Genomic DNA, 16,755 nt, shown 5'->3' with positions numbered 1-16,755 from the left:
GATCATACAAAAAGTTGTAACGGAACAAATGTATCCTTGAGAATCATACTTCTTTGCAGGCAAGCCCACTGGATAGTCAGGAGATGATTCTGAAATCAAATGAAATCTTGTCCAAAAGACAGAAAACTTATTTTCTAGATTGTGATGGTTTCATCCACTATGGAGTTACACAGCTGTAGTTGCAAGAGCCAAGAGCATTTTGAAGAAAAAGTAGAAGGCATAGGTTCTAATATTTGCATGAAAATATACTGAATTTACTAAGTAAGGTAAGAAGAAAAAAAGAGAACTGGAGTTTGTTGCATGACGGAGACGTCAGAATCTTGAGTCATTAACAATAGCAGCGGGCAGTTTGGAAGGGCTTATGATGAAAAAACTGGAAGTGTTATATGATAAGTTTTTGATGCATTTGACAGTAATGTTTGCCAGATGGATAGGGAAGAGTGCTTTGGGGGAGCCCCACAGGCTTTACGAAATGCTCATGGGAACCTTCACAGTACTGTCTGACTGAGGAGTGTGGCTGGACAGATACTTTGTGGAGGAAAGGCTCATCCCAGAAGGAGGGACTCTCTACCAGATCCCTAGCTACTGACTCTCTGAAGCCAGGACTTTGCTCATGTCTCTCTCCTCTCAAACCTTTGTTCTTACAAAGACGCCTCTTGCCTCTCTGTTGAGACCTTCATTTCTTCATGCCTTGTCTGCTGCCATCTGCCTCGGGAACTCCTTTCTTGTATTCAAAACTCCTGCCATCTGCTTTTCAAAGTAGGCCTTCTCTTGGTGACAGCTGTGCCTAAAAAAAGTGATTGTAGTGAAAACAAAAACTTGGTCAGAGCTTCTAGTGATGTTTTGTGCCTCCCCTCAGTCCACTCTCAGAGCACCTTGCAGATTCCAAAGAAATACCTAACACCACACCTCAAATGGGTGACTAAGGCAGCAAGCATCAAGTTAGGTGTGCAAAAAGAGAAAATACATATTTCTATTACTCAGTGTTTTTGTTAAGCCCCATTTTCACCAAATGGCAGAAAACATAATCTTAGTTATTTCTGAGAAAGCACCATGACTTTCAGGTTAAAAATGAATCAGTTCATGATTCCCTCACAGTTCATGATTCCCTCAACCTCTTTAAGGCCTCTCCAGAGTCCGCCTAAGATTTTGAGGTCCCAGTTTGGATCCTGGCACCAGGGGAAGCTTCTGGTCCATGGTCATGGGCATCTCTCCCAGCTAGAGTATGCTGAGGTGTCATTGTCCTGGTCAGTAGGCCACATGTATTAATATTAGTCTGTTCTCACATTGCTATATGGAAATACCCAAAACTGGAAAGAAGTTTAATTGACTCACAGTTCTGCATGGCTGGGGAGGCCTCAGGAAACTTACAATCATGGCAGACAGCACTTCTTCACAAGGCGCGGCAGGAGAGAGAATGAGTGCCAGCAGGGGAAATGCCAGACGCTTATAAAACCATCAGATCTCATGAGAACTCATTCACTATCACAAGAACAGCATGGGGGAAAACACCCCATGATTCAGTCACCTCCCACCAGCTCCCTGTCACAACACAAGGGGATTGTGGGATTATAATTCAAGATGACAAAGCCAAACCATATCACCTTATATCCTGTGTCTTCCTCATCCTAAGGGCTTTTGGGTCGCCTGGCCCTTCCTCATCCTTTGAAGATGTTCCTCCCTGTTCCCCATGAAGACACAAACACATGCACACACACACCACACATACACACACACACACCCCATGTGAGTGGTTTCAGACCGTCTTTTAGATCTGTCCTATCAGCATTCTATATTATACCTTGAAAGGTATTGAGAGAAAGGGGACATGATATTCACTTTCCTGGTTTTGATCAAAAGTCCCTCTGCCCTTGAATTACTAAACCTATCTGGGAATCTATTGTTTTCCCTCCCTTCTGCCCCATTTCATAGATGTCACCAGGGTCTAATTCTCCTGCTTACATTCTAATAATCCTATTCCTCCTCTTTCCTAACTCAGAGGGTGTTTGTTTAGTTTTGGAGAGAGGATCGAAAAGGGGTACAAGTGAACAAGTTCTTTGAAGTGCAGTCTGAGCAGGCCAGGATGTGAAACACATCAGTTAGTACTTCACATACCACCTGTCCACATTAGGTTACACAAATGCCATAATCACAGATTGCTAATTTTGACTCCCTCCCCAAGGAACTGGTAACTGCTTGGGTATATGGTTGACTCCTGGCCTTACAGCGACATTGTTGCTCTAAGGAACACGGACTATTCCTTTTACTTCATGGCCGGGATGGAAGAATATCAATGGTCTGTTTTTCCTAATCTAAAACATGTTCCTGGGTTTTCAAGGAAAGATGTTTTTTTGGTTGAAAATTAAAGCTATCTTTGTGGGATAATACAAACTAACTTAGGCTTACCTATACTAAGCCATAAGTCTTTCCTTTACTTATGCTGGGCTTTAGCTTTTTCTCCAATGTTCTACCTCTTACCAATGAAAAAAGTGTGATGAATCTTACAGCTCTTCATTATTGAAATGATGAGAGGGTGCTCAACATTTTCTGTATTTTTAAAAATATGTGAGCCCCATGAACACACAGGGATGCTTATTGGATACTAAATTATTTCTATCCAGAATGTATGATTGCAGCCAATGTGCAGAGGCTTTTTGGCATGAAGAGAGTTTGCCTTTTGAATCCAAACCCAGTTGTAAAGGAGAAAATCCCTGGTAGTGTCGGGCATAACCGGTAGGGGGAGAAGGTATGAGGAGATGATGTTGGAGATGGTTTTGCCAGGGTTTGGGGTTCTGCAGAGTAACAGTGAATAGGAGCCTGACACCAATGTCACTGACTGAGCCATAGTCCAATTCCAGGACTGAGGTTCTTCTGGAGAGAAAGTAGGGCTAATTGGGTCCCCCCAGAAAGAGGCTTTTGGATGACAGAAGAAATGAGGGGCCAGGAGGAGCAGGAGAAGGAATCCAGGATTTATGAGACGCACTGTCCTAGATGAAAACCTCTCCCCCGGCCGGGCGCGGTGGCTCAGGCCTGTAATCCCAGCACTTTGGGAGGCCGAGGCGGGCGGATCACGAGGTCAGGAGATCGAGACCATCCTGGCTAACACGGTGAAACCCCGTCTCTACTAAGAAATACAAAAAATAGCCGCGCGAGGTGGCAGCGCCTGTAGTCCCAGCTACTCGGGAGGCTGAGGCCGGAGAATGGTGTGAACCCGGGAGGCGGAGCTTGCAGTGAGCTGAGATCCGGCCACTGCACTCCAGCCTGGGCGACAGAGCCAGACTCCGTCTCAAAAAAAAAAAAAAAAAAAAAAAAGAAAACCTCTCCCCCTGGCTCTCTCCTTTACTACCTTTCACAGAGGCTGTTTGTTGTCTGTCCCAACATCCATATTCATCCATACTCTTTATTTTCCTTAGTAACAGATGCTCATTTTATTGGGATGCACAGGCACTCATCTAAAAGACTCTATCTCCTAGCCTCTCTTGCAGCTAGGTATGATTATGTGTCTAAGTTTTGGTCAACGAGACATACAAGGAAGTATTGTGGGGACGTCCATGAAATCTTCTTAAAGAGAAGTAGTGCACAGCTGTTTGTTCTTCCCGCCTTTTTAATGGCTTGCAATGCTGATTTAGTGCGTGGTGTTCCAGCAGCCATCTGGAACATGAGGCCCTAATGCTATGAAACCACCATTGTCAGCCCTGGATAGAAAGAGCAATATCTATCTTGCTTAAGTCATAATTTTGTTTTTAATTTTTCTGTTTCATATACCTGAATCTAATGCAAGCTGACACTGACAAAACACCCTTATTTAAGTTACTCTCAGAGATCTCTCTCTACAACTCACTCACCATTTCTAGCACCTCCACAAGTTGCTTTTACTCTACATTTTGGAACCCTTTTTTCGTCGTGGACCAGCTCTTTGGTGATTCCACAGATAGGTTTCTCAAATGCCCCTTCCCTTCCTCGACTTGCCTTGGTTTTCTCTCGAGACATCAGTTCTTTGTTTTCACTTTCTCCTTCTCCACTTGCCGTATGGAGTAGAAAGAGCCAGAGTCAGGGAGAGAGGAACATCTCAGCCCTCCCACTGCCACCACCATTACTCCCATGCCATTTTGGAAAATTTCCCATTTTGAAGTACACAGTCACCTAATCTTTGTTGCCATTATCATTGACTGACATGGAGCAAATTCTCCCATTTGGTTGCTCTTTCTTTCTTTATGAGATATATTCTTTCTGCCTATCAAAAGTCACACATCTTCAAGACCCAACCCAATTGCCATTTCTTTCACCTTCCCTAAACTACATGTCATATTAACTCTTGTATGGCAGCTACTATATGCCAGGCAGTGTTCTGAACATAAAATAACAGAGCTAATCCTCACAGCAGCCTTGCCAGGTGTGTACTCTTCCCCCCTTACAGCCCTTTTCCTATACCTCTTTTAACACAATGATCTGCCTTTATTATGGTTGTTTGTGATTTGCCTTGTCTCTCCCCAAAGGTAGCAGTGATGTATTCTGGTGAAAGAACAGGAACACACAGACCTTTTTGAAATAATTTTAGATTTCCAGAAAAGTTGCAAAAATAGTACAGAGAGTTCCTGTATACCCTTTCCCTAGTTTTCCCAGTATTAACATCTTACATGATGATACAATGATCAAAAACTAAGAAATTAACATGGGTCCAAAAATACGAACAAAACTACGTACTTTGTTAGTATGTCACCAGTTTTTTCACTAATGTCCTTTTTCTGTTCTAGGATCTGATCCAGTATTCCACATTGCATTTAGTTGCCTCAGGTCTTTAGACTCCACTAATCTATGATAGTTCCTCAGTCTTTCCTTGTCCTCCATGACTTGGACACTTTTAAACAGTACTGGAAAGTTATTTCATAGAATGCCCCTTAATTTGAATTTGCCTGATTTTTTTTTCTTTTTCTTTTTGAGATAGGGTCTTACTTTGTTGCCCAGGCTGGAGTGCAGTGGTGTAATCACAGCTCACCACAACCTGGACTTCCCAGGCTCAAGCAATACTCCCACTTCAGCCTCCTAAGTAGTTGGGGCTACAGGCACTCACCACCATGCCTGGCTAATTTTTGTATTTTTTTGTAGAGACAGGGTTTTGCCAAGGCTGGTCTCAAACTCCTGAGCTCAAGTGATCTGGCTGCTTCGGCTTCCCAAAGTGCCCGATGTTTCTCTGTGCTGAGATTGAGGCTATGCATTTTGGGCAAGTGTATCATATACACCTTCTTAGTGTATCATGTCGGGGGATACATGATATCCATCTTATCCCTGATGACCTCGGCCTTGGTCACTTGGTTATGCTGGTGTCTACTGGGTTTATCTACTATAAAGTTACTATTTTTCCCCATTATAATTAATAAATATCTTGAGGGAGATACTTTGAGAGTATACAAATATCCTGTTGTTCTTTAAACTGTCACCTGCTATCTTTAGTAAGGTGGATCTCACTTGCAATAATTATTACAGTAGATTTTAATGGGGGTCTTCTTTTTCCTTTATTTCTTTTACATTTATTCACTGGAATTCTTCTGTAAGAAAGAACTGCTCTTTTTCACCCATTTAAATAATGTTTTGTTTACATCACTATGAACTCATGGATATCTATTATATGGGCTATAATCTAATACTGTTATTTATTTTGTTGCTCAAACATTCCAGCTTTGGCCAATGGGAGCTCTTTCAGGTTGGTCCCTGGGCCCTTTCAAAAATACCCATTCTTAAGCGCATCCTTCCTTTTGGGTACAAGATGCTCCAGGTTCATCTTATACTTTCCCTGCCTCAGCCACTTCTTCATGGAGTCAGGGCTCACATTTTGACTCAAGTTAACTTCTCTGAGTCTCAGTTTCCTCATTTGGAAACAACTGGAACAATAACACCTACCTTACAGGGTTGATATGGGGATTAAATAAATAATGTAATGGGGTAATATTTAGACGTTTTTAATGGGCATTTTTTCTTTGCCCTCTCCAGCATAAACTCCAACATAGACTCTGCTTCTCGAGTTACCCTGGGCTGGTACTATGAAACAAGACGCTTAAGAAAAGATTTTCCAAATTCCTTTATCTGTTCTCACCAACCCAGCCCTCCTCCATCTTCTCCCAGGTTTCAAAGGGCTCAACAAAAAAGTCAAGGCCTTTTGGGGGCGATATTATCAACTGGCATTCTCAGAGGTGCCTGCTCTCCAGCAGGAGAAGGGTTAAATGCTTGGTGATAACTTCAGCTCTGAACTGCCAAGTCTCTTAGGTTCAGCTCAGCAATCAAACTGCATAACCTAATAGAGCCCCTGGTGCTATGGGAAACACAAGACACTGATTTATATTTTAATATCAGTAATTTCCACAAGAGCAACATTTCTGAGTGTCATTTTACAATTTCTGTCAAACGCCAGCTCGGTTTTTCTTAATTCTGTTTATTGTGTCTGAATTTGCAACCTCATCCGCAATGCAGATTCTTGATTCCCAAGAGAGAAGAACATTTCCATCTTTCTCTAGAGTGGGAGGGATGAGGATGAGGGGCAGAAATGGGCTTATAAGATAATTGAAAATGTAAATGAAGTACTGTTTACTAAGAAATGATTGTGAAGTATTTTTGTTAAAAAAAAAAAGGCAGTCCTGAACAAACTTAGCAAAAAATGACAAACAAAAGAGATGTTTCGGATCCAAATTGGAATCTTTCCTTCCAGAAGGAAAAACTGTGTGTACACTGTGGAATCGAGAGAAGGGAACCAGTACGGGGAATATCTGGCCATGTTTACTGTACTATCGTTGCTATGGCCATTAGCACTACAGCAGTTTGTAAAGTGCTTTGGGATCCTTAAGGATCAAAGGTGCCTGGCTACATAAATGCCAGATGTTGCCATTAGGAAGAAGGAGCCTGCTTCTCTCCTGTATTCTTTGAACATCTAATAAAAGAACAAAGCTGGTGTTGCTGGCACCAAACCACATCTCCTACTTGGTGTGTTCAAGGGGTGAGGGAACTTCCCAAAGCCATTGGCTGCAGATACCTACCCTTGCATGCCCAGTCTGTCCACTAGTTCCCCACAGGCCTGCAGCTCCAGTTTCTACATGGGTCCTTTCCTGCACAGTACATGAGCAACCTCCTGTAAGGGCTCAACATCATGGTCTTCTTTGAGGGCTGAAATGTAGCTTTGCTAGAGGGTACCTCTCCCATGGTTGCTGCAGAAAGCCAGCTAAGAAGCAAGGCACTTAGAGGCCAGGGAAGCTTCTGGTGCCTACTCTGGGCCCTCCCTACATGGGACTGGTGTTAGTCTCCACAATCCTGCTTTTCTGCAAAGCCATAGCCCTTGTAGATTGTAGTGAGCCCAGAGCTACTTGTTCTGCCTCCACTGGTGTTAAGACCTCATACTTTTCACAAGCATCCTTCAGTTTCATACGCTCTAAATCCAACATCATGTCTCATTGCCAAACCTCTGGCAGGAGCCGTGTTGAGTTTCTCAGTGGAGCTATCGACCACATTGACTGAAGCCGCAGCAACGTGTTTCTCCCCGTCCAAAAGGGTAAAAATAACAGGAACAAGTTGTCGGAAATGAAATTTCAATTCATCCACGCCCTTTCTACACTTCTGCTGCGACTCCCAAGCAGGGATCGATAGTGTTTAGACAGCCAAGGAGATTTTTTCCCCTCTTAAAGCACCAGATCAATAGTAAAAAAAAAAAAAAAAAAAAAAATTCTCCAGCCCTCTGTATGTGTTGTAGTAAATGTGAACAAATCAGAGGCCTTTGGCTAAACAGATTGACTGAGGCAGCAGCAGTCTGGTGCTTTGTAACTAAGAGCACATCAACTGCACAAGTGGCAATGAGGGAGGAAACCCCAGTGCTCCCATGGTCCTGGTAACCAGGAGCCTTCAAAGGGAATGTCCGTCCCCAAAGTGAGTGGAAGAAATGAAAAGATTCCTGTGCACTGCAGCATTTGGGCGTGACTTAAAAAAAAAAATTAAATACTCTCTGGGTGCGGTGACTCACACCTGTAATCCCAGCACTTCGGGAGGCTGAGGTGGGTGGATCACGAGGTCAAGAGATCGAGACCATCCTGGCCAACACGCTGAAACTCTGTCTCTACTAAAAATACAAAAATTAGCTGGGCATGGTGGTGTGTGCCTGTAATCCCAGATACTCAGGAGGCTGAGGCAGGAGAATCACTTAAACTCAGGTGGTGGAGGTTGCGGTGGGCCGAGATTAAGCCACTGCCCTCAAGCCGGGCGACAGAGTGAGACTTCATCTCAAAAAAAAAAAAAAAAAAAAAAAAAAATTAAATTAAATTAAATCAAATACTCAATAAGGATTATGGGTAATCACAGAAGTGCATTTTATTGGAAGACAGCTTGGGTACTGCACACTTCCTTTCCATTTTGTCTCTTGCTTCTTTTATTTTTACTTTTAAAAAAGTTCTTAGCTATCTATGGCTTTTTCTCATTGCTTCATAAGTTTTCTCCCTATATTGCTAACCGCTTCTCAAACATCTGAGAGTCAACTCAAACACTGAGTCCCAATCCAGGGACTCAAAAGACTATCATGAAGCTAGCCCTTCCTTGTGGGATTAAAAAATTATTCAGGTTGCAAAACTCAAAGGTGAACTGCTATGAATATGTGAACATTGTCCTTCATTATAAAAGACTTGTTATTCTTATTAATGATTATAGTGCTGACTTCTTTAATGAATTGATTATATTCATTATAAAACAAAACATTGGCTGAATCTAGCATAGAGGCATATAAGAAGATAGCATGCCAACACGTACTAGTTTAGATAATATAGTCTTTTGTAGTAGGTTTAGTTAAATAAATGTTTATAATCACAGATAAAAGAAATGATTCTTACCGATTGTGCTGTGTTCACACTTCTGTTTACAGGGGTGTCCAATCTTTCGACTTCCCTGGGCCACATTGGAAGAAGAAGAATTGTCTTGGGCCACACGTAAAATACACTAACGAGAGCTGATGAGCTAAAAAAAGAATAAAAAATTGCAAGAAAAATCACATAATGTTTTAAGAAAGTTTACGAATTTGTGTTGGGCCACATTCCAAGCTGTCTTGGGCCGCATGTGGCCCATGGGCCGCGGATTAGACAAGCTTGGTTTAGAAGCTTCTCACGGAGTCACTTTGCTTCGTATAAGCCCATAGTTTAGACCAGACCTATTCTCCTGGTCACTGGCATATCTCACAGGTATTCTAGAAGGGAGGTGCACCTCGGTCACTTCAAAAGTCAAGAGGTGGCTGACACCTGTAATCCCAGCACTTTGGGAGGCCAAGGTGGGCGAATGGCTTTGAGCTCACGAGTTCAAGACCAGCCTGGACATAGTGAAACCCCATCTCTACTAAAAATACAAAAAACGAGCCAGGGCCGGGCGCAGTGGCTCAAGCCTGTAATCCCAGCACTTTGGGAGGCCGAGATGGGCGGATCACGAGGTCAGATCGAGACCATCCTGGCTAACACGGTGAAACCCCGTCTCTACTAAGAAATACAAAAAATAGCCGGGCGAGGTGGCAGCGCCTGTAGTCCCAGCTACTCGGGAGGCTGAGGCCGGAGAATGGCGTGAACCCGGGAGGCGGAGCTTGCAGTGAGCTGAGATCCGGCCACTGCACTCCAGCCTGGGCTACAGAGCGAGACTCCGTCTCAAAAAAAAAAAACAAAAAAAAACAAACAAAAAAAAACGAGCCAGGCATGGTGGTGTACACCTGTAATCCCAGCTACTTGACAGGCTGAGGCACGAGAATCACTTGAGCCCGGGAGGCAGAGGTTACAGTGAGCTGAGATCACGCCACTGCACTCCAGCCTGAGCAACAGAGTGAAACTCCATCTCGGGAAAAAAAAAAAAAAAAAAAAAAGGCCAAGAGGTTAGGGGATAGCAGGAAATGTCTCTCTCAATGATTATTTCCAAAGATGAAAGGATAAACAGAGACTATAAATATGAGCTTCCTTGTTAATTCAAAAGTGCTGAGAACCCAGTATGCATCAGGTGAAGCAGAAATGTACGATGAGAAGTATAACTCCAAAAATACCGGTGCCCTATAATGAGCTAACTTGTGCTGTAGCCTCTCCCTCTCCAGTGGTTCTTCTTATTAGCACGTTCATATTTCAACATTTGAATATGCAACAGTCCTGTTGGTTTCAAAATGTGATAAGGAGTTGGGCTGGGTTTTCCTTTGCCCCTTACATATTCTCTGCCTCTCTCCCCTCCACTCTGTACCCCATGAGCTGCATCAACCAGTTCTCTTGCCCTCTGCTCTCTGGCCCCTGCTTGGTTGACCAGTGCAGAACATCAGCAGGAAGGTCAGTGGGAGAGGGGACTCGGTCATCAGCTTCTGCCCTGCCAGGTCCCCAGAGGGTCTTGGGGCCTTCTCCACTCCCCATTTCAGGTCTGCTCCCTCCCCTGGCCCCTGAGGCTTGGAGGTGGTCAAGGCCTACCCTTACTACACCTGGGCACTGCATGCCACCTTGTAGCTTCCTTATACCATGGCCACACCTTTATGCCTAGTTCCTCTATGAAGTAGTCCACAAATTACTCAGCTTGAGCATGCCATCTGCTTCCTGGTGGGATCTTAGTTTATAAGGTAAATAACGGGAAGTTTCATTTGCAGGCATGTTATTGCCTAGAGCTACTGTAACAAAATACCACACTCTAGGTGGCTCTGGAGGCTGGGAGTCCACGATCAAGATGCTGGTGGGCTGGTTCCTTCTAAGGGCTGTGACGGAGAATCGGTTCCAGGTCTCTCTGCTAGCTTCTGGCAGTTTGCTGGCCATCTTTGGTGCTCCTTGGCTTGTAGACTCATCATCCCCATCTCTGCCTTCATCTAGACATGGTGTTCTCCCTATGTGCATGTCTGTCTCCAAATTTCCCTTTTGTAAGGACACCAGTCATGTTGGTGTCACCCTATTCCAGGCTGCCCACATCTTAACTAATTACATCTGCAATGATGCTATTTCCAAATAAGGTCACATTCTCAGGTTCTGGGGGGTCAGGACTTTAACGTATGAATTGGGGTGGGGGGGCTACACAACTAAACCCGTAACAGCAGTTACCTATGAGTAAGAATCGTCTATTATACTGGGGGAAAAAATCCTCTCCTGCCCTCCTCCAGCCACTGTCTTCTCTCTCCTCTCTGTCCCTCACTTCTCATCTTCATGGATGAATTGTTAGCATTTGCTGCCTCTTGATATTTCCTCTATCCCCCTTTCCCCACACTCACCTTGTCACCCCTACCCTGGTGGCAGCAACTCTAAATGGTCAAGGTCAAAGTTTTGGTTGTCAACTCCAGGGGGTCTTTTTTGGTCCTTATTGTGTCCGACAAACTTGACATCAGTGGCTACCTCTAGAAACATTTTCTAGAAGCACTTTCTCCTTCTAGAAACGCTTTCTGTCCTTGGTTTCTGAGACTCTCTCCCAGATTTCCTCCTGCTCGTCTGACAGCTCCTTTACTTCCTTGGCAAGTTCTCTCCTTCTGGCCATTCCTGAAATGGTCCCAGGTTCTTCCTGGTTTTCCTGGTCTTGTCCTTCCCATTCTCACTCTACATCCTCCCTGGTCTTGTTCTCTCTTGTCAGATTTCAGTTATCATCCATAGCAGATTGTTCCTACAATAACATCTCCAACACAGCTCTCCATCTGGAGCTCCAGATGTAGATAAAAACTGCTTTCTACACAGGTGTGCTCCACTGATCCACAGGCTTCTGCAATTCAATCTCTCCAACACTAAATCCATAAGCCTCTACTTCAAACCTGCTTCTCCTCTGATATCACCTTTTTAATGTATTTAACAAACTTGCATAACGTTTATTGTGTGAGAAGGACAGGCACAATTCCGAGCACTTCACTATTAACTTACGTAATCTGCGTAACAGCCCTATGATATAGGTACCGTGGTTATTTTTATTGTAAATGAGAAACCAAGGCACAGAGAGGTGAATAAACTTGCCCAAGATCACAGAGTAGTATGTGGTAAAGCAGGAATTCAAACCCAAGTAGCCCAACTCTGGAATTTGTTCTTTTTTTTTTTTTTTTTTTGAGACAGAGTCTCGCTCTGTCGCCCAGGTTGGAGTGCGGTGGCCAGATCTCAGCTCACTGCAAGCTCCGCCTCCCGGGTTCACGCCATTCTCCTGCCTCAGCCTCCCAAGTAGCTGGGACTACAGGCGCCCGCCACCTCGCCCGGCTAGTTTTTTGTATTTTTTAGTAGAGACGGGGTTTCACCGTGTTAGCCAGGATGGTCTCGATCTCCTGACCTCGTGATCCACCCGTCTCGGCCTCCCAAAGTGCTGGGATTACAGGCTTGAGCCACCGCGCCCGGCCTGGAATTTGTTCTTAACCACTAAATACTGCCTCAACGAAAGGAACTGCCATCTACTTCGTTTGTTCCAGCACAGAAATCTAAGCACCATCTTGATTCTTCTTTGTCTTTCTCTCTCTCTCACTCACTTCAACTCCCAGGCCCTTCATCCCATCACTTACCATGTCCTGCCTATTGGACTTTCCCAATTAATCTTCTACTGGACCTCTTCTCCTCAACTCCAATACTACTGCCCACTCCTCCAACAACTAGAGATACGATCATGTCATTTGCTTGCCTAAAGCCTTTTAATAATTATCCATTGCTCTCAAGGTAAAGTACAGACTCTTAAATGGTTAAGAGGCCTTTCTTGATCTGCATCCTGTTTTCTTTTTCTTTTTCTTTTTTTTTTGAGACAGAGTCTCGCTCTGTCACCCAGGCTGGTGCAGTGGTGCAATCTCGGCTCACTGCAACTCTGCCTCCCAGGTTCAAGTGATTCTCCTGCCTCAGCTTCCCGAGTAGCTGGGACTACGGCCGTGTGCCATAATGCTTGGCTAATTTTTGTATTTTTAGTAGATAAGGGGTTTCAACATGTTGCCTAGGCTGGTTTGAACTCCTGACCTCAAGTGATCCATCTGGCTTGGCCTCCCAAAGTGCTGGAATTACAGGCATGAGCCACCACGCCCAGCCTTGTGTCCTGTTTTCTGACCCTCCTCCCTGCCCTTCTTTACATTTTCCACCAGAGCTCTACTGAACTATATTCAGTTTCTTGGACACACACCCAGTCCTTGGCCCATTCTGCTTGTGCTACGGCTATGTGCATCATTCCATTTCTCTCCTCCCATCATCTTTGGGTTACCTCCAGCTGATTCTTCAGAACTCAGGGAAACATCACTTCCTCTACAAAGCCTTCTCTGAATCCCCAAGCCTGGGTTCTTCCTCCAAGCATGTGCTCCCTTCCCGATATGAATGTCCCCACCGGGGCAGTCCTCACATTATATAAGAATTGTGGGCATACTTGTGTGTATCTCCCTCTAGACTGCAAAGTCCGTAGATCAAGGGATTGTATTATTTTTGTTCACCGTCTTATCTGAAGTAAGTAGAGAAATAACTGGCACATAGTAGATGATCAGTAATATTTATTGAAAGAATGAAGAGCCAAATTAACTAATTTACAGTAAGAGATCACTGTCATGGGAACTGGAATACTTTTAGTCCACATGACCAGCACACACTCTCTATAGAGGCAGACCAACATGAGAAGCCAAAGAGGGTTTTGGGTGACAGAATCAGAAGTAAGGGGTACCGAAATAATCTGATATTGAATTGTAATTGACTAGGACAGCATCTTGTAACTATCTTAGACAGCAAAGATCTTGGGGCTGATAAAATCAGTCTGTTGGCTGAAGCTCCCCCTCTCCTGGACAGAGCGAGGAGGGGTCCACCCATCATTCCCTCTGGGACTATATGTTCCCCCCTTGTCTGCATCATGAGATTGATAAGCTCTTTCTTACATACACTACTCTGGTCCAGTCAAATTTTGCAGATCTGAGATTTATCCTGTCTCTCTAAGGTGACGCTGGGTATGATTCATCTCTCCCAGAATAACCTTTCTTTCATTTTCAAGTTCTGGAAGAAGCCCCCCTGTAATCTACTTTGAAGTTGCAGAATGTTCCAAATGTCTTCTGCTATTCAGAGGTGCCGTGGATCATCTTCTATTCAAATAGTCAAGAAATATTTTATGGAGATAGTTGCATTTGATCCTACTTTTGATTCTGACAGATGAAGATAGGCTATATTCTAAGTTGAGGAGAAATGAAATTTTCAAGCTGAAGCTGGAAGAGAAGGAGAGGCTGGGATGTGAAGAGCTGTAGATGCTAGAATTCAGAGTCTGAAATTTATCTAGAGGCAACAGGGAGCCCTGAAGATTTTCGAGCTGGGGAGAGACACATCAACAATTGCTTCATGTACATTAGCCTGACCTCTGTGTGTAGGAGATCGAATAGACAGAGATAGGAAGCACAGCAGAAGGCCTAGAAAGCTAGACAGGAATTAGGAGATGACTCTTCTCAAATAAAAATAGGCAGTTGAGGCCGGGTGCGGTGGCTCAAGCTTGTAATCCCAGCACTTTGGGAGGCCGAGACGGGCGGATCACGAGGTCAGGAGATCGAGACCAACCTGGCTAACACGGTGAAACCCCGTCTCTACTAAAAAATAGAAAAAACTAGCCGGGCAAGGTGGCGGGCGCCTATAGTCCCAGCTACTCGGGAGGCTGAGGCAGGAGAATGGCCTAAACTCGGGTGGTGGAGCTTGCAGTGAGCTGAGATCCAGCCACTGCACTCCAGCCCTGGTGACAGAGCGAGACTCCGTCTCAAAAAAAAAATAGGCAGTTGAGCAGAGTGATAGGTGTGAAATCTATTTCTTTAATTTGTCACCATAATAGTATATTATATCCAAATATATAAACACATCTATAGAAGTTTATTAAGTAGCAATTAAAAGCAAGCAAACAGGCTGGACGCGGTGGCTCACATCTGTAATCCCAGCACTTTGGGAGGCCTCAGTGGGCAGATCACCTGAGGTCAGGAGTTCGAGACAAGCCTGGCCAACATGGCAAAACCCCATCTCTACTAAAAATACAAAAGTTAGCTGGGCGTGGTGGCATGTGCCTGTAATCCCAGCTACTGGGGAGGCTGAGGCAGGAGAATTGCTTGAACCTGGGAGGTGGAGGTTGCAATGAGCCAAGATCATGCCACTGTACTCCAGGTTGGGCGACAGAGTAAGACTCCGTCTCAAAATAAATAAATAAATAAATAAAAGCAAACAAAGAAACTTAACTTCTGAAGAAACATTTACTAAATAAAGACTGATAGTGGATGAGATTTAAAATAATCATTAGGACAATACTACAATTTTGAATGGTCCAGTATCTCCCATCCTTAGATGAGTCGGCGGATTATAGATTTGGTTACAGTGGGCTCCAAGAACTGTCCACATTCAAGTCATTGGGTTAAAGCAGTCTGGGGTACTGGTCAAGTCATAGGGATGGGGAATTTTTTGGTCTAGACAATGTCTACATGATATTATCTAATATTATATTGGAATCCACCCCGTACCCTGTAGGGTGGTTTGCCAAACATTTCATTTGTAACCCTAAAGAGTAAAGGTGAGATGATGGTAGGGCTGATTTTGGAGGGGGAGTGGTGAGACTTCTTTTATCGAACCTGTTTATGTTGCAAGGTCCTTTTCCTGTAGTGGTTCTTCAGTGATCAAGTCGTGGAAGGGAAGGGAGAGTGAGGTGCTTACATATGGGCACTGCTATTGTTATGTTGGAAAATACTTTTTGATGAACAGTCATTTCCTCCCACTGCCGGAGGGTGTTGATAATGAGCAAATTACCTTTTACTCCCTCTGGTGTGGATGTGAAATTGGCTGTTAATAGAGTTGCTAATGCTACCGGGTTAGCATGTGATTGTTCTATTTTAAGCCAATTTAAGTTATATTTGGGGAGTAGCCAATCAGACACCTTGCTAAGAATATGGGCCCAACTACAGCATTTAATATTGGGAAACCTGCCTCACCCACAGATGTGGTTGTGAGCAGAAAGTGCTGAACATGCTGTCGTTAACACGAAATGTTTTAATACAATGTCTCTTTTCCTTTGTAGGTACAAGAATGGTCTCATTAGGCAAATACCAAATGTTTTCATCATAGGATAGAACCCATTTCAAACCCCAAGACTATAGAATGCCATCAGCCAATGACGTATTTCGTTTAATATAACAATGGGTTAATATTGGTCATTTCATTACTGCTTGTTATGCAGTGAAAGCTTACTAGAAAATGAAGTGTTCAGAAATTAGTTGAAAGGAGCAAAAGAGGTTATTTTTCCGAGTTATATGCTCGATTGGGCTAATTAAAGGTACAGATGCATTAGTGGGTTATGAACACCTTTGATTTCTAAAGATGCTTTCCTAGGAGGGGGATGGTGTATTCTAATCATAGATGGCACTGAGAGCTTCCCAAGGCCAGGGGCACCGTTCTTCTCTCTTACGTGCTCCCTAACCCTCTCCCTAAGCACCTATTGCCCCCTGGCATCTGGTGGGTGGATTGAGCGCATTACTTGGGAAAGTTTCTTGTTTAATAGGAATATTCTTGAACAAAGCACTGTTGAATTGTGGTTTTCCTGTTTTATTGGATTTTTCATGCTTTAAATATAAAGCTCATAAAGTACACACAGAGAAGGAAACAGGTATGAAGGATGGAAAATAAAACTCAACTGATGGGGTACAGAAAGGTATAGTGTGTGCCATTCTGGTGTGGATTAATTGGGCTTGGCACGATTATGGCTCCTGTCAGCTGATCAGTTTACCAGACTGAAGAAGTTGTGGGAATGGAAAGCGCTGGTGCCTAACATTACCCCAACCCCACCCCTGCCAAAATAGTTCCCAAGGAAATT

The 16,755-nt window shown here is 43.9% G+C and overlaps 1 protein-coding gene across 17 annotated transcripts in view; it reads right to left on the bottom strand.

Annotated features, from left to right (window-relative positions):
* PMFBP1 (polyamine modulated factor 1 binding protein 1) overlaps nt 1-16,755 on the bottom strand; it is a 262,936-nt gene that overhangs the window by 58,996 nt on the left and 187,185 nt on the right. For 13 of the 17 annotated variants that reach the window (XR_013411099.1, XM_077984485.1, XM_077984489.1 and 10 more), the window contains one exon: nt 8,856-8,979. Coding sequence is in view for 12 of the 17 variants with exons in the window: in XM_077984485.1 (XP_077840611.1) it covers nt 8,856-8,979 (124 nt within the window). In the remaining 5 variants the exon portion in view is untranslated. Of the gene's footprint in view, nt 1-645; nt 788-8,855; nt 8,980-16,755 lie in introns of all 17 variants that reach the window. The other 4 variants (XM_077984494.1, XM_077984498.1, XM_077984499.1 and 1 more) reach the window with 2 other exon arrangements.

This window comes from Macaca mulatta, chromosome 20, assembly GCF_049350105.2.
Source record: "Macaca mulatta isolate MMU2019108-1 chromosome 20, T2T-MMU8v2.0, whole genome shotgun sequence".
Classification (NCBI taxonomy): Eukaryota; Metazoa; Chordata; class Mammalia; order Primates; family Cercopithecidae; genus Macaca; species Macaca mulatta.
This window is presented reverse-complemented; position numbering and strand designations above follow the sequence as displayed.